This window comes from Lygodium microphyllum, chromosome 26 (genome assembly GCF_053477565.2).
Source record: "Lygodium microphyllum isolate KBCC chromosome 26, Lygodium_microphyllum_v1.1.10, whole genome shotgun sequence".
Classification (NCBI taxonomy): Eukaryota; Viridiplantae; Streptophyta; class Polypodiopsida; order Schizaeales; family Lygodiaceae; genus Lygodium; species Lygodium microphyllum.
Window position 1 is genome coordinate 71,485,579 of NC_141160.1, and position 21,390 is coordinate 71,506,968.

General features: G+C 43.0%; 1 protein-coding gene across 2 annotated transcripts in view; it reads right to left on the reverse strand.

Annotated features, from left to right (window-relative positions):
- Nucleotides 1–3,502: 3,502 nt before the first annotated feature.
- Nucleotides 3,503–21,390, reverse strand: part of LOC148013394 (oxysterol-binding protein-related protein 1A-like) — a 96,141-nt gene continuing 78,253 nt past the window's right edge. Inside the window, exon 10 of one of the 2 annotated variants that reach the window (XM_087667493.1) lies at nucleotides 3,503–4,010. In XM_087667493.1, coding sequence (XP_087523619.1) covers nucleotides 3,846–4,010 — 165 coding nt within the window. In that variant the 3' untranslated portion in view covers nucleotides 3,503–3,845. Of the gene's footprint in view, nucleotides 4,011–4,033; nucleotides 4,977–21,390 lie in introns of those variants that run through there. The other variant, XM_087667496.1, reaches the window with a different exon arrangement.

The following is a 21,390-nucleotide window of genomic DNA, read 5'->3' on the forward strand; positions in this document are numbered from 1 at the left end:
GATCTTGTAAGAAACATCAAGGAGAGTGATAGGTTTCCAATCCTGCATCTATCTCCTTGCATTCTAAAGAATCAACTTAATCTACTTGTTAAATTTTGCATAAAGCTTCGAAATATTCTTGAAAGAAACCATTGAGCAGCCATCCATGGCTTGAAATTTACTTTCTTCATTCTAGAATCTATTTGCTCTATCTCAATTTCAAAGAGAGGCAAGCTTGCCTTCTCCCTTCGGAGAAAAACAAGCTTATGCTCCAAGAAATGGCATGTCCTATCATAATAGCTATTAGACGTAGAACCTAATATATTTAAAAGAAAACCATTGAAGATATTCCTTGCAACTTTTTCTCACCTCTACGCATGATGCCTATCCACTATCTCCAAAATTTTATTTTCAGGACCACCACAAAGAAGACATTGAAGGGAAATGTTCTATTTTGGACCACTACAGATAGTGTTGTTGCTACCATGAACTCAAGAATCCTCTTGTTTTTCTGAGATCGCTTCAATTTCTTAAATGATGTTAAGCACAGGCTCATCGTTGACGTAAGACACTAAGGTTCTTTTTTCTTAACTCAAGAGAGACAAGAGGACCCAAAAGACACAAGTCTTACATCTCTAACTGGGGCTTAGTAGTGAATCGCATTTCGTACTGATTATGATTCTTCTCCTAGTGAGTTGTTGACACGATCGCAAAGGGCAGGAAGGCATGGGCATGAGAAAAAGATTTGAGTAGTGTGGACCACAGTGTTCATGGCTGCAAGATATCAAGTAAATTCTGATCATGACAGTCCTAGATTGGGCAGGGATGTGCTCTACCGATGCATGGTGTGGTAGTATTCTAGATAATGCACGGCTCAGGTTGTCCAGCTTATACCTTGTACAATCTCATATTTAATTGTTGTAACTATAGGATTTACAGGCATTTGGGTTCTCATCTCTTTCTTGAGTTGTGCAATGGGGACGTAGGAACACTGTGCAAAGCACCGATAGTAGCAACTTGATACGCATATGCATGTAGTAGCAAAATTCTTTGCCGGGCTTGATCACAGCCATATTTTTCACAGGAATGCGTAACTGCCTCAATTTTCCTAGAGCCCAATTTGGTTACCAACCTATTCTGCATTTCTCCACCCATCTGCCAACTTATCTCTTAAAGTATTATGTGCCATTAGTGCCAGATTTAGCTTAAATGGGAGCACTCCCTTACTATAGTTACCAGCAACCATGCAAGTAAAGCCTGACTAAAGTAAAATGAATAGACACACAGAAATAAAGAAGAACATCTACTTCAAAGTAGGGATTCATCACTGTCCACCATTTGAAGTGTAAAATCGATCGAACAACGCAGCTTGCCAAATTGATCAATTTGCTTGTTCCTGCATGCGAATTGTTACAAGTGGTCACCCGTCTGTATAGGACAAGTCCCTGAAAAGAAAGCAATTCTTCAGTTTCTCAAATTTGCTAGTCTTAGCCAAATATTTGTTATTGCTATTCAAGATTTTGGGGCATAGATACTATTTACATCAAATCTTTGATTTTCCTTACGATAGAAATTCCAATGAACTCTCCATGAGTTAATAACAGTTTAGGGTTAAGCCGTTGTTCACATAGAATCAAGACACCCCCACTTCCTTAATGGTCCATACATGAAGCAATTTCTTCGAGAGTTGTTGATTTCCTGTAGTCATAATACATTTGCCATGTATTGCTGAATCAGCATCTTTACAACCTTCTGGTGACTAACTGAAAAGACGCCTTTTAAATTCTGTTTCAAAGAGGGCCAACTCACCATGTATGCATCTCTTGATGGGCTAGCTCAGGACAATTAATTGCTTTTACCTAATGATGCAAAATATTGATATTTGCAGCTAACTTCTCGAAGGAGACTCTGCAAGAGCTTGCTTTTTTCTCTCCCTTGCTCTTTTTCTTTCGCTTTTGAACTAGATGAGTCCCTTCAAGCCACATTCTCCGTGCTATGCCTACTCTCCTTAGAGTCTTGTTACCACCTTTTGGATGCATGAGTTGCCTAGTCAGCTTGTCTGCTTTATCTATCCCTACCCAGGTCTTTATCGTTGTGATTGCCTTGTCAGGTTCAATAGTGACATTTGGATTCTTTTCTATTGAGGCTTAACATAAAATTTGGCCCATTCCTCCTCCTAAGTACCTTTAGTACATTCTCTTGCAAAATGACATGCTTCCCTGCACACATTACATGCATCAGGGAATGGGGGGAAGCTCAAAAAGGGCCTCTAGGTTCATCTATTTCCACCACTTGAAGTGGTTCAACACATTTGTCCCTGAGAATACATGCCCTTTTGTCCCCTCCAGGATTTGTAGGCATATAAGGAACATATAGTACTTACCTATGTTCACTAGCAATCGTCAATCGATCTAATCTTAGCTTCAAAGATTGAATGCAGACCAGGTGATGCACCCATGCTGGGAATTTTGAGTGAAGTATGTCATTTAGTGTGTTGTCCTAGTTTGTATGAACAATATTTCCTGCGAATCCAATAGAGCATGAGAGAATCCAGTCTCTCTCCATCTATAATCCAGCAACCACCAGAAGTAATCCTTTGCAGACAAATTCGCAGTGGGGCAAGGTACATTTGACTTGAAAGGTTGCAGAAAACCACTTGGAGAATTCCTCCACAGTGAGGAACCCTATGATATACATTAAAAAGCCAGCAGTAGCAAAATCGAAATACCTAGAGCACCATGCCTCCATTGGAAGGCTGTGCCACTTTGTGGAATCACTTTGGGGAGGAGACTAGAGCTCTGAAACTCTGCTAAGCATTGAGTTTTTGCACATCAGTCAATAGAACCTGTGAAACAGTTTGAGAATCAAGTTGTATGCCTTTGCCATGTGCTGCATATGCATCAAAATCCCTTACCACATCATCTGTCCGCTTCTGAACTTTGGGGAGGCTCCCGTTTTGCACCACCTTGACACTTCTTTTGCCATGTATTCAAATAGGGCACATGGCCATTGTTGCCTGATGCGACGGGCCAAAGTCAAAGTTCCCTGCTCACCTCTCTCTCTCTCTCTCTGTGCTTAGCATTGCCAGGAAATGTCAAGCAATTTCGTATGCTTACACTTCATGTAAAGAACAGTGGAAGGAGCAGAACAAATAATGCCTCACATTTGCCATTCTTTTCCCATATTTATATTGACCCCAAGAAGGTATGCTAAATTGTTCATTGCACGACTTCATAATTATCAGTTTCATGTGACTAGTAAGAAAATCCTTATGGAATGGTTTTCAAAAGCATGTCAAGCTAGCACAAAAATCGAAGATCTAGATATACATGCAGGCATCTTCCAAGCATACTCCAATTTGGACAAATATTTGCCAACATTATTTACAGTGTAATCTAGGAGAGTTTAATAATGCTTGGGTTAACCTTTAATAGATCATCATGCAATGTCTTACTTTGTGTACTTCAGCTGCTTTCAGAGTTTCACCCTTGCCTAGATGTTTATCAACTAATAAATCAATCTAGAAAGTTCAGTTCGAAATTATGAGCAGTTCATGAGCCTTCCAATGTATTTACTTCTCACTGACTTCCCACAGTTGTCCTTAATCCTTCTTCATTTTGACTAACTAAATGATATTTCAAAAGAACAGTGAATTCCAAGTTTGGGAGCCTATACAACCTTCCAAGTTCCAACTATTTAAGAGTAATGACGTCTCAAAACAACACATGATGTTTGAGACTAAAAGCTTTGCAAACAACTATATCTTATTGATGTTAAACATGTATCATCAATAGAGAGTATACATTCAGAAGCCAAGACCATTCCACAACCCTTGATTTCATTACAACTTCACTTTTACAGGGAGTCTACAGATTGAATTCTTCTGGATCAACTCCAAAAATATCCGGGCAACCTGTCCAATCTGATTTCTCTCGTGCTTCCCAATATCCACCAATATATTCATAACTTTCAGCACCATTGCTTTTGCGAAACCAATGTGGCTGCCAGCCTTTCTCTTGGAGCTTCCTGGCCTGCATTGTTTGTTGTTAGTTTAGCAGCTACTGTACTCCACAAAATAACACCCAGTAATCACATTAACTAAAGCTAAATGCCTCTATTGCATCATGAGTCCAGCAAGTTGAATGGGTTTATCCAGCACATTTGACAAATACTTCAAGCAGGCATACTTATCAATAAGAAGCTGAAGAATACAACAAATAACAGCACTAAATAAATCAAACCTAAGCTTCTAGTAATCAGATTATTCATGGTCCCAAAGGTAAGGCCTAGTGATTAAAACTCAGGTTCATAGTCTTGAGTCTGCCATTTGAAGTCCTGCTAGGTGCATCACTTGGTTGGACATCTATATTCACATTAGGGCCCTCGTGTAAAGTGCGGTGTAAAGTGTGGGCTCTTGCCAACTTGAAGACTTGATTAGGGGATCTTCCTTGGTAGAGCCACTGAAATGGAGGTTCCAGTGCAATCAAGCTTTGTTGTTTGTTCAGATTAGAGGCTGTAATGTCTGCACATATGAAAAATGCCAGTGTGGCTCTTGGAGAGGGGCAGTGCCCCCAGGGTGTTCATGTAAAGTTCAGGCTCTTGCCAACTTGAAAAATCCGTTGACGATCTTCCTTGGTAGTGTCACTGAAATGGAGATTCCCAGTGCAATCAAGCTTCATTATTCATTCAGATTAGAAGCTGTCATATCTGCACATACAAACAATGCCAGTATGGCTCTTGGAGAGGGCATAGTCCACCCTCTCAGCTACTGCTTGGAGGTGAGTTTGTCCACTCAGTTCACAACTTGTCCTATTCGCACATAGGAATGGTGCGTGTGGAGCTTGCTTGCTGCCTTGTCAAATGATTTAGGTGGAGATGGCCCCTCCCCCCTGTGCATGCCTGAAATGGGGGACGCCCACCCTGTTTTCCTTTTCTTTATTCTTGGGTTCAGGTGTGTGTTGGTGTTTGATTTGGTTCTAAGACATAGTAAATTCAACCTGCAGAGAAAAACCCAAAGAGGAAAGTGAAAAAGTAGAGAAGAATTCAAGGAGAAAAATCTGTAAAACACTTGGAGTTTGGATAGATCAGTTAATTTGTAGCACATAAATTCAGCAGTGTTAATGGCTACACTTGTTAAAGCCACTTGAGAGTCACTTGTGATTACATGTATCAATATAGGAAAATTATTGCTGTCATGGATCATCACAGATAGCAACTAAAAGGCACATTTATATGCAAAGATCACCATGGTCATCAGAGCAATAGGAGAGAGACATTGTACACACACAAAAAAAGAAGACTGCCAAGACATAGCAAGAGCTCATTCTGGCAATGCCTAGTCCACACTAGTTAGCCAGAGTCTCCAAGAAAGGTAAAGTGGGATGTCAAGCATGTTAGGTTAGGATTTAGCAGCATGACACTCTCACACACACACACACACACACACACACACACACACACACACACACTGAACAAGTGAACAGCAAGAAAGAAGAGAGTTGCTAGAAGGTCACATCCACTATGTGAGAATGATAATGCAAGTACAATCCCTAAGGTACCAAAGTACCACACCTTTACACTTGGGAAAAATCCTTCTCTAGCTAGAAGGTAAAAAGTGCCCATGCATAAGGGAGTGTTTACACTAGAACTACAAAGGAACATGGTAAGTGTAACAAATTCCCCTTGAGTGAATTATGCGAATGTATATAGGGAATCAATCAATCCCCAAATGGTATTAAGCCTAACACCTTGAGAAAGGCTTTAAACTTCTCTCTAGAGAGAGCTTTTGTAAACACATATGCCAAGTTGTTCTATGTAGGGATGTAAAGTTAACCTCCCCTACATGGAGCCTCTCTTTGACATAATGGTAATGCACCTCAATGTGCTTAGTGCAAGCTTGAAATACTCGATTCCTCGCTACTGTCATGGCATTCTAACATTCAGTACAGATAGAAGTGGATGACTGCTATCCCACACTAAGATCAATAGAAAGGGCTCTAAGCCATACACATTTCAATGTAGTTGTAAATGGTGTCTTGTATTCGGCTTCACAACTAGATGTGGCCACTATAGACTACTTCTTGCTTATCCAAGGGATACAGGAATCACCAAGCATGAAACAATTACCACTCATGGACACCCACATGTCAAAACATCTAGCCTAGTCACATCACCGTTTTTGAATGCATGCAAGCAAAGAGAAGTGCCTTTAGGATAGAAAAGGCCCAATATCTGCATGCCTTTAAGATAGAGAAAGACATGTTTGAGTGCTTGCCAATGCATAGTACCAGGGCTGTGTATAAAGCATGCTAGTTGAGAGATCCTAGATCCAGTTGTGTGTTCCACAAATACAATAGACATCCAATAGCCTACTGATAGAGAGAAGTATCAAATGGATCTTCTGCATCCTCAAGGGTAAACACGTAACCAACCTCAATTGGGGTATAGATAGGCTTGTAGTCTTGCATTTGAAAATGCTCAAGAATCTACCTAATGTACTTAGAGCGCCGCAAAACAATGCCCCTCTCAACTGCGGTTTATTGTATGCCAAGATATTGCAAGTGGCAAAGATATGTGACATCAAAAGCATGTTGCAATTCAGCCTTTAAGGCTACAATCTGTGCCTCATGAGGTCTAATCAAAAGCATATCATCCACATAAAGAATAAGAATCAAGAGATTATCCTTGGACCCCATCTTTGTAGACATAAAGTGTTATTTCAGTGTGTGAATTACTGAAGCCAAGATTAATCAAATATACATGTATCTTTTTATACCATGCCCTGGGTGTCTATTTCTTATGCAATCGGCATACTTTGCTCTCTAAGCCTTTCTGGCCAAAGCTAGGAGGTTGTGTCACTTAAATCTCCTCACGAAGATATCACCATTCAAAAAAGTAGTCTTCACATTCAACTAATATACATGCCAATCAAAATGGGAAGCCAAAGCAACAACACTACGAATGGTAGTCACGCATGAAGTGGGCACAAACATCTCATCATAGTCAATCCCATGTTGTTAAGTATACCCTTTGGTAACAAGACATGCCTTGTAGCAATCAATGCTATCATCAGATCTTCTTTTTAATTTGTAAACCCACTTTGTGCCTATTACATGCTTGCCAACAAGTAAGTCATGTAACTCCCATGTGCCATTTTTATGGATAGAGTCCATCTCTGATTGCATAATTCTCATCCAATGCTTATCCTCTAAAGCACCTTGTAAAGAAACACATTCCTTGTTGCATGTAGTAGCTAGAAGTGCCTGTGTAACCAAGTTACCCCTATCCATGGCGAGTGACTGCTCATAATATATCCAATAGCTAGCTAGGGACTGTTTTAGCTTCCCGAAGAGTAGCCCTCTCATTGGCCACTTCATCATCACCAATGCACTGATCGATGGGCTGAAAATTAGGTGGTTGTTCAGCATTGTTGAGCTAAAAATGCATTAGCTTTACTTAAACAACCCCAAAACTTGCTTAATTAAAGAAGAAATCTAGTTTATTTAAAAGAAATGCGATCCTAGAGAGTTTCTGTGTCCCATAAGCACAAACCCACTTGGGAGGGCCCAAACTTTCTATAAATACGTATGCTGCCCTCCATTCAAGATATAATCCCATTTTTGCAGATTTCATGTGTTTCAGCTTGCTGTCCACACCCCGTTCGTGGAGTGTGGACAGCAAGCTGAAACATCTATAAATATGTATGTTGCCCTCCATTCAAGATATAATCCCATTTTTGCAGATTTCAAGTGTTTCAGCTTGCTGTCCACACCCCGTTCGTGGAGGAAATCTTAGCTGAAGCTGTCCATTGCTGTCTACATCAGTTGGTGCCTGATTTCCAACCCTCTTCATGCAGTTTGGAGCTGATCCCAGCCAGAACTGCTGTTCCTGCGCAGACCTGCTGCTGTATAGCCTACCACATCATCAAAGCCCTGTGTTTGCTTCCTACAGGCTGTTGCCCAGCTGCTGCAGCTGTTGTTTGGCAATTTTCTCTCCTGCACGCTCTCCTGCCTGCGTTTTTAGTCTTTCTCTCTCCTGCAAGTTGTCCTACTTGTGTTTTTAGTTTTTCTCTCCTGCAGTCTGTGTTTTTAGTTTTTCTCTCTCCTCTGCCATTTGCATCACATCCAGCTTCTCACTGTTGGGTTTGTTGGTATTCGACATCCGAAGGCTGCCTTGCTCCGATTAGGGATCCGTTCAAGGTACGACACACTCTCCAACTCATTACCCCTGGCCTAATCCTTAAGATACAGGAGTTCGAGGTTAAGTATTTATTCACTGCATAGTGTGTTTGCTGCATGAGCATTGTATATTCAACAGTTTTATCACTTCAGTTATTTTCTGAGTTCATTGTCTCTGAGTTACCCTAACCCTAATTGTGTTCTTTTATCAGTCTACGCTTTGTCATAGGATTGTTATTTGTGTTTCTGTGTTAGAGTATTTCTTTACATGGTATTACAGCCTAAAACTCTCTGAGAAACCTAGGCCTTTGATTTGAAAGCTCTCTGCAAGAAGCAAGAACAACAGTAGGTTCAAATGACTTCAAACACATCAACACCAATTGAGTATCTAGAACAACCTATGCCAAGAATTGAGCCAGAGTGGGCAGAACATCTTGCTCCATAAAGTTCCGACATGGTGGAAGACACTTTTGACAACACGGAAGAAAGGCTATACAAGCTTTCCACCGAAGAATATAATGTGATCATGGACTTTAGACGAAAGAAAATCGAGGAGCTCGATCGAAGGATTGCCCTTCAGGAGAAGCTACTCAACGAAGGTATGCACGAATTTCTCTCTTCAGATGTTGTACATAAATCTGATGATATTGCAGGGCCATCGAGACCTCCCTCAGGGATGGATCCCCATGTTGGAGAAAGAGATCCAAAGTATGTTCCATTCTTTCATCCTCTTCCGTCCACTCCAGTGCAAGGTACTTTAGATTCGTCTTTTGTTCCTTTGTCTTTTATCTCTTCTGCTTTGCAATATACTGGTAGAAATCATGAGGAAGGAAGAGTACAATCAGTTGACTACGGAAAAGGTTCTCTTGAGGACCAATTCTTGTATATTAACACACGTCGTGGGGATTATAAAAAAAAGTCAAGTACCTCTTCTTCTTACCTTGCTTCTTTTCAGTTTACTTCTCAAAATCAGAATGAATTTGGTGTTTCTATTTCTACGTTGCATGGTGCATCATCATCATTATCATTATCATTATCATCATCATTTCATTTTCAATCATTAAATGATAAAAATGAACAAAATGCATCTGCACCTTTCACACCACAAGTTCAAAACACACCCATCCCACCACATTCTTTTGCCGCTTCTCCACTTCCTTTTACACCATTTACATTCCCCTATCAAACACCTCATGTTGCACATCTCACCGCACCGGAGGGGTTATGGAAACATAGGCACCGCCTTTAGGACCTCATCCTTTTCTCCATCGGGTGGTGTTCCACCTACTTCTCACACACTTTTGGGATCAGAGTATCCCCCCCAGTCTCTCTAGAGTATGGATCAATTAGCACCACAGCTTACCTCTATAGCATTACCTAGTGGACCTCCTGGTCATGCTGCTGTGCCCCAGCCAAGCTTTGGATAGGGCTTTCGTGTCCCAGTGCCTCCACCTCCATCAACATCTTATGGAAACATTCATGTTCCAATGCCTCTGCATCAATTGGCACTCACTGGACACTCCCAGCCTATTTCTGTCTACCCACCTTTTCCCTCTCATTCTTCCTATCAGACACAACCACCACCACCATCTTACCCTCCATCTCCATCCTATCCCACTTTCCTGACACCTCATGGTTCCACCTCATCTTCTGCCAAGCATACTTTCAAAGATAAGACTCATTTTAACGGGTCAAGTATTACCACTTGGTTGAACTTGATGAGACATGTCCTTGACTCCCAAAACAACCTCTGGGATCTGGTGCAGGGGTTGGAATCCCAACCCGATCCTGCACTTGTTCTATACGAGGTTGTCCGGTCATGGAAGGCTAGGAATGCCTCCGCTATTGTCGAGCTGATGCAAGGCTTATTGCCTGAGTTTCATTCTCAGCTTTAGCATTTAGACTTAGAGTCAGAGCAATGGGCACATTTGACTAACCGCTATGTAGCTCGGGATAGGACCTGTCATATAAATCTTGACCATGAGCTCCAACTCTTTAAAATCACTGACCAGGATGACTTGAAGTCAAGTTGGCTGTGTATCGGCGACTTCTTGCCGAATTCTCCACTACAAGGATTCCCAAGTCCTTTGACGATCAAGTCACATTGTTTCTGAACAAACTTCCGAGGAAATACTTCAATTTTGTGGAAGGTATAGTTTCAAAGTCTACCATGCCTACTTTCTATGAATTTGAGTGTCAGCTGTTGCGTTATGCACGGTTGTTTGATCAAATTTATATAAACTCTTCCTTAGAGGGGGCTCTTGTTGCTCATTCTCAGAAGGGGCAACAATGGAAGGGCAAACAAAATCAAACCTCCACTCAAAATCAAAAACAAAATCAATCTAGGAAATCACAAGGCAACTCCAAGTCACAACTCAAACAAGGGTGGCAGAATGTATCTAAAAAGAATAGGTATTGTCAACATTGTCAAAAGGCTGGTCATTTTGATGAGGAGTGTCGCTTAAAGGCCAGAGTCATAGCACCCAAATCTAAGTCTCCGACCCCCGCCCCTTAGACAAACAACCCCCAGCAGGGGAGGTAGGGTGATGACAAGGGGTAGTTTAAAGGTCAGACTCATATTGCCACCACTCAACCATCTCAATCGACAACATTCTCAACTCCAGAGAGATTGTCTGACTGGTTTGCAGAGGCCCACATTGTCTCCATAGAGACATTAGATGCGAGTCTCGTCCACATCTGTGAGTTGCCTTTCGACGAGGTTACCGCAGAGGCCCACTCATCACAGGCGGACATTTCAGCTCCTGTTTGGATTGTGGACAGTGGAGCTACACATCATATGACTCCTATAGAGGACATTTTCCGTATCCGAGCCGGGCGGGTCCGCGTACAAAACAACTCCTCGGTCAAGATTCAGGCTCAAGGTAGCATCAGTTTTGCCACTGACAAGGTTCCGGATTTGGTTTCGCTGGACAATGTATTACTATGTCCCCTAGCTTGCGGTGAACTTGTTATCTGTTCAGCAGCTTTGCCGGTTGGGACGAGTAGTTTTCTTTACAACAACTATATTCGAGATCCTTGACTCTCAGACTGCTTTAGTGATTGCTTGCGGTGAGGCATAACCTAATGGCCTTTACCACAGGGGACACTTTCTGACTGAGCCGACAGCTGAGGGCTCCGTGTTTCATAGCTTCGAGGCATTAGCCACATCTCGGGAGCCTACGAACAATGAGCGTCATTGGCACTTTCACTTAGGGTATCTTGGTTATGACTATTTATGAGTTATCTTGCCGTTAGCTGGTTGAGGGCCTTTCCCATCTAAAACTAGCTCGCGATGTCTGTAAAGCTTGTCAGCTCGGAAAGCAACACCATACCCCATTCCCTCAGTAGTCCACACATCGTGCTGAGGAGCCTCTTAGATTGATTCATGTTGATCTTTGTGGGCTGACATCCACTTTTGCCTTGAATGGCGTGTTGTACTTCTTTTTGATAGTGGATGATCATTCTAGATACACATGGGTGTACTTCCTCAAGCATAAGTCTGATGCTTTTATCTATTTTTCTACTTGGGTATTGCTAGACTAGTCGCCGTGTTGGTTGCATGAGGAGTGATAGTGGTGGTGAGTTATCTTCCACGAGTTTTCCGAGTTTCTACTGAAGCATGGCATCTCTTGCCAACTCATCTCTACACTCCCCCTCTTAGAATGGAGTTGTAGAGCATAGGAACTAGATAGCCATGGAAATGACACGCTCTATGCTGTTTGCACCAGAGCTTCCTGAGCACCTTTGGGTTGAGGCTGTTAACACTTCGGTGTACATCCTCAACCGGTGTCCGACTGTGGCTCTTCTTTAGAAGACCTTGTATGAGGCATTTTTTGGCTCTCGACTTGTCATTTTCCACTTCAGAGTCTTCGGGTGTCGTGCCTACACACATACGCCTGATGATAAGATAGGAAAGCTCACTCCCCGAGCTGATCTCCTTATTTTTGTCAAATATTCCTCTGAAGCGAAAGCCTATGGTTTATTCGATTCTCGGACAAACAAGGTGATCGTTAGGAGGGACGTCGTTTTTGACGAGATGGATATCGTGCAATCCTTTGCACAAGATTCCGATCCTATTTCTCCTTCCACATCATCGGAGATCGTACCTATTGAGCCTGATCTACTTCCCGCTCCTGACATTTCTGCAGATTCTTCATTTGCCAGGCCCTCGCTGCGAGACCTGTTACCTTGCTAGTACCAGCAGACCATGTGGGATTCGGGGATGCTACCACCGGATTCTACTCCAGAGGGACCTAGAAGATATGCCCAATTTGCTCCTCAGGCTTTATTTGCGTCGTTGTTTACAGTCGATTATATAGCGCATTCTGAGCCGGATACATGTTAGGAGGCTCTTCAGCATCCTCATGGCGAGAGGTCATGGAGAAGGAGCTAGAGAGTATTGACCGAAATGAGACTTAGACATTGGTGGATTGTCCAAGCTACAAGAAAGTCAACGAGACAAAGTGGATTTTCGACAAAAGCATGGCATTGATTATGAAGAGACCTTTGCTTCTATTGCGCGGTTGACATCTTTCCGATTACTTTTCGCGCTAGCCACTCACCATGGTTAGCCGATGTATCAGATTGGATGTTAAGAGTGCCTTCCTAAATGGTTATTTGGAGGAGGAAGCCTATATGGAGTAGCCACTGGGGTTTCCTTCGGGGAACCCGAGGGATAAGGTATTTCGCTTGAAGAAAGCTCTTTATGGGTTGAAGCAAGCACCGCAATCTTAGTTCCATAAGATGGATGAGTTCTTACAGACTCATTTATGACCTGAAATTATATGTTCGATCTATTGTAGAGGGGGTCAGCTATATCCTACTATACGTTGACGACTTACTTATCACGCGCTCAGATTCTACTGCCCTAGCAGACGTCAAGGCAAAGCTTAGTGCTACTTTTGAGATGACATACCTTGGCTTGTTGTCTTATTTTTTGGGGATGGAGGTAGTTCGTTTTGGGGGATGCATTTTTGTGTCAATGCAGAAGTACACACTTCAGCTAGTGGAACAACACACTTCAGATAATGCTACATCTATCAAATTCCCAAATTTTAAAAAAAAAAAACAGTCCATAGTTGATTCCATCCGCCTTTGTAGGGCTTGGTTCGATGCCTTGTCCTCTCTGGGGTGATTACTTGGGCTCTCTTGGTAAGATAACCATTGCCTTTGTAGTCATAGTAGGCCATTGGGCAACTGACGCGCACCCTTCGTCCGATGCTCTGGCTGCTTTGGGATGGGACGCCTTGGGGTAAAAGATCTTTCTCGTGGCACACTTGTTGGGCTTGAGAGGGGGTGTTGAGCTAAAAATGCATTAGCTTTACTTAAACAACCCCAAAACTTGCTTAATTAATGAAAAAACCTAGTTTATTTAAAAGAAACACGATCCTAGAGAGTTTATGTGTCCCATAAGCACAAACCACTTGGGAGGGCCCAAACTTTCTATAAATAAGTATGCTGCCCTCCATTCAAGATATAATCCCATTTTTGCAAATTTTAGGTGTTTCAGCTTGCTGCCCACACCCCATTTGCGGAGGTCATCTTAGCCGAAGCTGTCCATTGCTGTCTACATCAGTTGGTGCTTGATTTTCAGCCCTCTTCACCCGGTTTGGAGCTGATCCCAACCACGCAACTACTGTTCCTGCGCAGACCTGCAGCCGTACAGCCTGCCACGTCATCATAACCCTGTGTTTGCTTCTTTAGGCTGTCGCGCAACTGCTGCAGCTGTCATTTGGCAGTTTTTTCTCTCCTGCAAGCTGTCTTGCTTGCATTTTTAGTATTTCTCTCTCCTGCAGGCTGTTTTGCCTACGTTTTTAGTTTCTCTCTCTTGCAGCTTGCATTTTTAGTCTTTCTCGCTCCTACAGGTTGTCATGGCTGCATTTTTTGTTTTTCTCTCTCCTTCAGTTTGTGTTTTTAGTTTTTCTCTCTCCTCACTACCATCTGCATCAGATCCAGCTTCTCACTGCTACGTTTGCTGGTGTTCGACATCTGGAGGCTGCCTTGCTGCGATTTGAGATCCGTTCAGAGTACGACACACTCTCCAGCTCATTACCCGTGCCCTGATCCTTGAGATACAGGAGTTTGAGGTTTAGTATTCATTCACTGCATAGTGTGTTTGTTGCATGAGCATTGTATATTCAGTAGTTTTATCACTTCAGTTATTTTCTGAGTTCATTGTCTCTGAGTTACCCTAATCCTAATTGTGTTCTTTTATTAATTTGTGCTTTGTCGTACGATTGTTATTTGTGTTTCTGTGTCAGAGTATTTCTTTACAGTTTCTGTTACTATAAATCCTCAATAGGTTGCTGAAATTGATCAAAATTGAGTGTGAATGTGTGACAACACTAGCTTTCGGCCATTCCAAGCCTCATAAGGCGTACATTCAGACAATGCTTTAGTGGGACTATGATTCAATACATAAATTGTACAGATAAGAGCATCAAGCCAAAAATTTGGGAATAGCTTATATGTGAAAGCATGCAACATGCTATCTCCATCAAAGTCTAATTCTTTCTTTCAGCCACACCATTCTGTTGAGATGTGCAAAGGTGCTTCGCCCTTTTGAGTTTATTGGCTGCCATGACTTTGTTTCTATGACTGGCTAGAAAATACTTGATTTTCCATACTTATATTGGAGTGATTCACCAATGATTGCTTTTCTTGCAATAACAATGACACCAACGTATCAAATGCATAGGGATCAATATCTCCTTTTGCAAGCAAGCAAAGTATAGTGGTAAAAATCTGATAAGACTTAGATAGGCCAACCAAGTCTATAGAAACAAGAGAAGCATCATGAATAATCTCATCAATATTTGCAAGCTGCTCTATAGTATTCTTTACACATGTAATGCAGGTATCCACTGAATCGCCCTCAATCATGTGATCCATCTCAAGCTATTTGTGCAAATAGGCCACATTGCGCACCTCATACAAAGAAGCACATAACTAGTGATAATGGATCATGTGGAGTTGCCTACAGCTATTCCATCTCAAACTAGTGATAATGGATGAACTCGATAAACCTAAAACATTTTGTGCAATAGAGTTTGCAGGCCTAACATTTGAACCAGATAGATAACCCCAAAGTTGTTTGGCAACCAAAACATGCTTCATCATGTATGGCCACATCGGACAAGTAGTGCTATCCAATTTATTGGAATTCCTAAACAAATTTAACAAATCATTTTGGCTTGCCATTGCTTGCTATGGATAATTGAATTTTCACAATGGTTGACAAATGTATACGTATATGTACAATAATATGAAAAAGCAAGGAAACACTGAAAAAACTTACAAATTTATGTACAATTGATGATGTCGAAGAAAAAATTGTGGTTGAGAAGGCTCCAATGTCCCTAAATGTTGGTATAGAAGATGAAATTGGCCTCAATGTCAATGGATTTAGACAAATTTCATAAAGCCCCAAATTTATTTGATGAAATTTGGTGGAATTTAGGCTCAACTGTGAAAAGGCTCAAAATTTTTATGTGAAATTTGGGCAAGATTGCTTACTGAACACAAAACCCTCATAATTTGGTGAAATTTAGGGGTGTTGGCCAAAAGCCCCAATTTTTTTGAAGAAATTGAGTAGAAATTAATGTTTGGTGCAAAAATCCCCAAAATATATGCTTGTTGAGAGGCCGCATGTGAACAAGGGTTTGTGGGCTCAAAGGTTGATTAAGGTTACTGCAACATTAACTTTAAATAATATATTTGTAAGTGTCGGGTTGTCAAGGGCCGAAACACATTACATATACTAATTTAATGCTGTTGAGCTGTCACTGTGTTTCATGCAGGCTGCTGGTGATGTGATGCACACTGGAGGTCGACTGTCAGGGACTGTGCAAGATGGCCTGCACATGATGGGACAGGTGCAGGCAACGATTTGCAGGCCGTTGATTGGCAGGCTGCGTCAGATTGGGAACAGGTACAGGCAACAATTTGCAGCTGTTGACTGGCAGACTGTGTCTGATTGGAATAGCTGCAGGCAACTTCACTGATAAATAATGTGGCTGCAGCCAGCATTCTAAAAGGAGCAGATATTAGTCAAGTGATGAGCAAACAGAGATGGTTTGTCTGACTGGAGATTCTTCACAGCCAAGCAAGACTGAAGGTGCTGCCCAGATTGAGGGGTGGAACGAAAGCAAATGCACCACCAACAGTGGCCGAGTTCACGACTCAATGGCGGCTCTCGAGCCGAGTGGCAGCTGGAAAGAGGTATGGCAATTGTAGCAGGGGAACACCATTCCACCCTCTTGGGAACGGGGAAATGTGTTCCAACCCCTAAAATAGACTAGGGTGTTGAGCTAAAACATGCATTACTTGAAGATTAGCCTCTTAAACAGCCCCAATACACACTTAAAAAATGCTCCACCCTCTTGGGAACGGGGAAACATGTTCCAACCCCTAAAGAAGACTAGGGTGTTGAGCTAAAACATGCATTACTTGCTGATTAGCCTCTTAAACAGCCCCAAAACACACTAAAAAATGCTATTCTAGAGTAAAAACCGTAAAACGGGGAGCGGTTCAAGAGAGTTCGGTGAAAACCCTAAAACGGGGAGCGGTCCGAGAGAGTTCGGTGGAAACCCTAATTTCTGGGGCGCCCTTCCACATCTATAAATAGATAGGCTGCTCCCATTCAGCCTTATTCCTTCTGTGCAGGTTTCTCACTCCACGTGCAGATTTCAGCCATAAGCCTCCTCCCACGTGGCTATCCAGTCCTCGAGACTACTGCCACTCCATCCGTGTTTGCTCTCGCTGCTGGCGCCTTCATCCATGCTGACGTCAGCTTGCTGGCGACATCATCATCTGCTGTGATCTAATCATCCAGTCATCGCCAGTCACATTAGACACTGTTTCAGCCTGCTTATAGCAAATTGTGTGCAATTTCCAGCTTCTGATTGGCGGTACACTACTGCGTTTACTAGTTTCCAGCCTCCAAACTGCTACATTTTGGTGAGCAGCCTGCTGCCATTCACTATTCAGCACTGCTACACTCCGACTGGTGGTCATAGACTTGGGATCCGTCTCCAGTGGATGTCACACTTCGACATTGCTCTGCCCTTGAGCACACTGTACACTCTTACATTCATTTACAATATTCATTCCCTTCAGAGTTGTGTTCTCTCTCTCCCTTCTTCTGTTTGTGTTTGAGGTTTGTGTTTTGTGTTTAGGGTTTGAGTTTTGAGTTTTGTGTTTAGGGTTTGAGTTTTGCCCTCTATGTCTGTGTCTGTCTCTTTGTGTTTCTGTCATGGTCGTACACTCTGTGTGTCCTCAGTGAAAACCCTAGCACTTTTCTTCACATGGTATCAGAGCTGGTGCTACAATACGACTCGTAACCGAATCACAATGTCCCAGACACCTCCTTCTCTAGTTCTTATGATGTCTTATCAGGCTTCTCCATCATTGGAGACCTTGAGACGGCATTATGGACTTGGTGAGGAGAACGACACTCCACCTTCACCAAATTTCACTAACATGACAGAGGAGGACTTTGAGGAGTACTATTGCAACAAGTACGGTGATGTTTACACCCCTCCTACTAGTTTTGCTACCACATCCGGACCGGTTGGTGAGGCTGGCCACCTCTCCGATCATGGAGGACATATGGTATTTGAAACATCTGGCAATCCATCTTCATCATTTTAGCCAGGTCCAATGTCAGGTTTGTACAATTCTTTTGTGTTGCATAAATCAAAACCCTTGCCTCTTTCTTCTTTTGAGGTACAAGATCCAGATGGCTTTGCGTATATGAACTTCAATAGAGGGGGCTCACGAAGCAGACGGAATTCAGGTACATTTATAGCTTCTATTTCATTTGAGTATATCTCACACACTTCTCACTTCCCTCCCATCCGACCCTCTTCTATATCACACCTTGATCACCTCTCATCATCTTTACAAAACCTTGGATTACACTCCACATCTGCAGCACACCCTAGGGGTTGGATCTTCCATCTCCGCTCCTAGCACCTTTTCCTTTTCCATCCCATTCTCTATCTCTTTGCACCATGGTACTTCGTTAGGGGGAATGCCACCCTTTATCATAGTGCCTCTCAACTTTTAGCAAATGAGCACACCCATAACTCCTGGGTCGATTGTGATGGGCATCCCCCTCACTATCCCCAACTTCACATCTCCCATGACAACTCATACGGAGGGGTTTCCATTCTCAGCTTATGGTGCGTCTTCACACTCTTCTTGCCTTACATCTACGCAGGGATTCCCCTCTTCTGCTTCTCGTGTTCCCGTCCCACCTCCTTGGGTTCCTCATGTGGCTACCATGCCCATGCCTAGTCAACCCATCCCTACCTATGGATCCACCTTGCACACTACCCACATGCCTGATGGGCACTCTGGGGCCCATTTCCAAGTGTACTCCACTCCCCCATCCTACCCCCACTACACTTTTTCACACTATCCATCTCCGAGCACTACCACTCCTGTTGCAACGGTCAAGAATGCTTTCACGGATAAGACACGTTTTAACGGATCGAATTTCACCACTTGGTCTAATTTCATGCAACAAGTGCTTGAGTTTCAAGGTCTTTGGGACCTCGTCATTGGTCTAGAGCCTATGTCGGACCCTCGACTAGCTCACCCTGATTGCATCCATCAATGAAGAGCCCGCAATGCTACAACCAATGTTGAGCTGATGCAGGAATTGCTTCCTGAGTTTCACTCTTAGTTGCAGCACTTCCCGCTCGGGTCAGAGCGTTGGAGTCACCTTCTCGACTGCTATGCGGCTCGTGATCGTACTCGGAGCATCAATCTCAACTTTGAGCTTCAAGAGTTCTCTATTAAGAAAGGGGATGATTTGAAAGTCAAGCTGACTGACTATAGGCGGTTACTTGCTGAGTTCACCACTAATGGCTCTCCAAAGTTAGATGACGATCAGGTTACATTCTTCTTGAATAAGTTGCCCGAAAAGTACTTCAATTTCATTCAACACATCATCTTCCAACCTCCATTGCCCACCTTCTACGAGTTTGAGTGCCAGTTCTTGTGTTACGCAAGGTTGTATGATCAAGTCTACAAGAAATCCTCATCATAGTCTTATTCAGAGTAGAGGGGGTTGGTTGCCTCTTCTTCGGGAGGGAAAACCACCAGTGGCAAGAACTCGCAAGATGCGACGGCAACCCAATCAAAGGGTGACTCCTCTTCCTCAGATGGAATCAAAGAATCTAGATCTATCTAGCTGCAACTTTCTAAGAAAAACTAGTTTTGCACACACTGCCAGAGAGCAGGCCATGTGGACGAGGAGTGTCGCTCCAAAGCCCAAGGTCTTCCATCTAACAAGCCTCAATAGACCACTGTGATTGCACAATCCAATGGGGCTACGCCTTCCTCTCCTGCTTCGTCTGCTCCTTCAGCACCTGTTATTGCTGCTGGACATGTGGTTCAAGTACAGCCTCAGCAGCCCATCTCTTTCACTACCCCTGAGGGACTGGCTGATTGGTCTGTAGGTTCCAATCCCGTTGCACTTCATGTATCTATCTCACCTTCCTCCGCATCTCATCAGGCGTTCCCTTGGTAGATCTGTGCTACTAGACGTATGCAATGGTAGCCGCCTTCTTAGACTCGCATGTCTCTAGGTCCTTTTGGATACCCTAGGTCAGTCTAGTATTCATTTTTCACTCTTAGAGTCAGGCCCATAGGATTCATTGTCCTTCCCTTTTCCATTCTTTTGACTTCTGCTGCATTTACTCACACATATACACATTCATTGCATTTATTTTGAGTTAGATTTCCTTTCTATTATGTTTTGCTTTGGAGAATCTCAACACTAACATCTGTGTTTGCAGATTCTCATCTCTTTTGCAATGTTTTGTCTTTCAGTGTAGGGCTAACTTGCAGATTGCTTTGGTCCTACGTGGGCTAGAGACGTGGGGATGCACACCATTCCTTTCATGGTTTCCTCATCCTAGGAGTTCTTGCTCTTCTTCTAGTATGGCAGTTTTCCCTGCTAAGGTGGATCGTGCAACATCTCTCTCGATGCTATCATGGCGGTGACTTCTACCTTGCTCTTCTAGCGGGGTGCTTCATCCGCTTCATCTTCTTTCATTCCTTATGGTTCTCGACACCATATGAAGACCGACGTCAGGCTCCTCTTTCTTTTTCGGTATCTACATTCAGGTTGAGAGGGGGTTTCTACCCTTCTTAGTATTCTACCGGCTTCAACACTTCGTCTTTGATATCAGCTTTTCCCCCCTGTTGTACCTTACCCTTTGCATTGTATGATTTCATCATCTTTGTACTAGGGCGCTTGGGCAAGTGAACAATTTTCCCATGAGGGACATTGTCCAAGTGGCACCTGCTGCATGAGCATTCTTCAACATGTAGCATACTTTGCATCTCATTGTGCAGAGTACCACTTGAGCGGATCCTAAGCTGTTTCCACCGGCGACTATTGTTACCACACCACCATCCTCCATCACATGGATACCTCATCACCTATTTTTCCTTGTCATCAACATCCTGAGTGGATGGGTTAGCTTGTACTGTTTTGTAATGTGTTGGATATACCCTTCCTACTCCCATCTTTTGGGTCATTATTACTTAATCGATCGCATCCCATAAAATTTACCTCACTTATTTAAAAAAAAAAAAGTTCCATGTGGTTCCATCCGCCTTTGTAGGGCTTGGTAGGCCACTAGGCAGTTGACGTGCACCCTTTGTTTGATGCCCTGTCCTCTCTGGGATGACTACTTGGATTACCTTGGTAAGATAACCATTGCCTCTATAGTCTTGGTAGGCCACTGGGCAGTCGACGTGCACCCTCTGTTCGATGCCCAGGCTACTTTGGGATTGGATGCCTCGGGGTTAATAAACATCACAGTGGTTGGCCTAACCTTTTGGCTCAGTTTTGGGCCTAAGAGGGGGTGTTGAGCTAAAACATGCATTACTTGTTGATTAGTCTCTTAAACAGTCCCAAAACACACTAAAAAATGCTCTTTTAGAGTAAAAACCGTAAAACAGGGAGCGGTTCGAGAGAGTTCAGTGGAAACCCTAATTTTTGGGGCGGCCTTCCACATCTATGCAGGCTGCCTCCATTCAGCCTTATTCCATCTGTGCAAGTTTCTCACTCCATGTGCAGATTTCAGCCACCATCAACCTCCTCCCATGTGGCTATCCAGCCCTCGAGACTGCTGCTACTCCATTCGTGTTTGCTCCTGCTGCCAGCGCCTTTATTCATACTGACATTAGCTGCTGGCAACATCATCATCTGCTG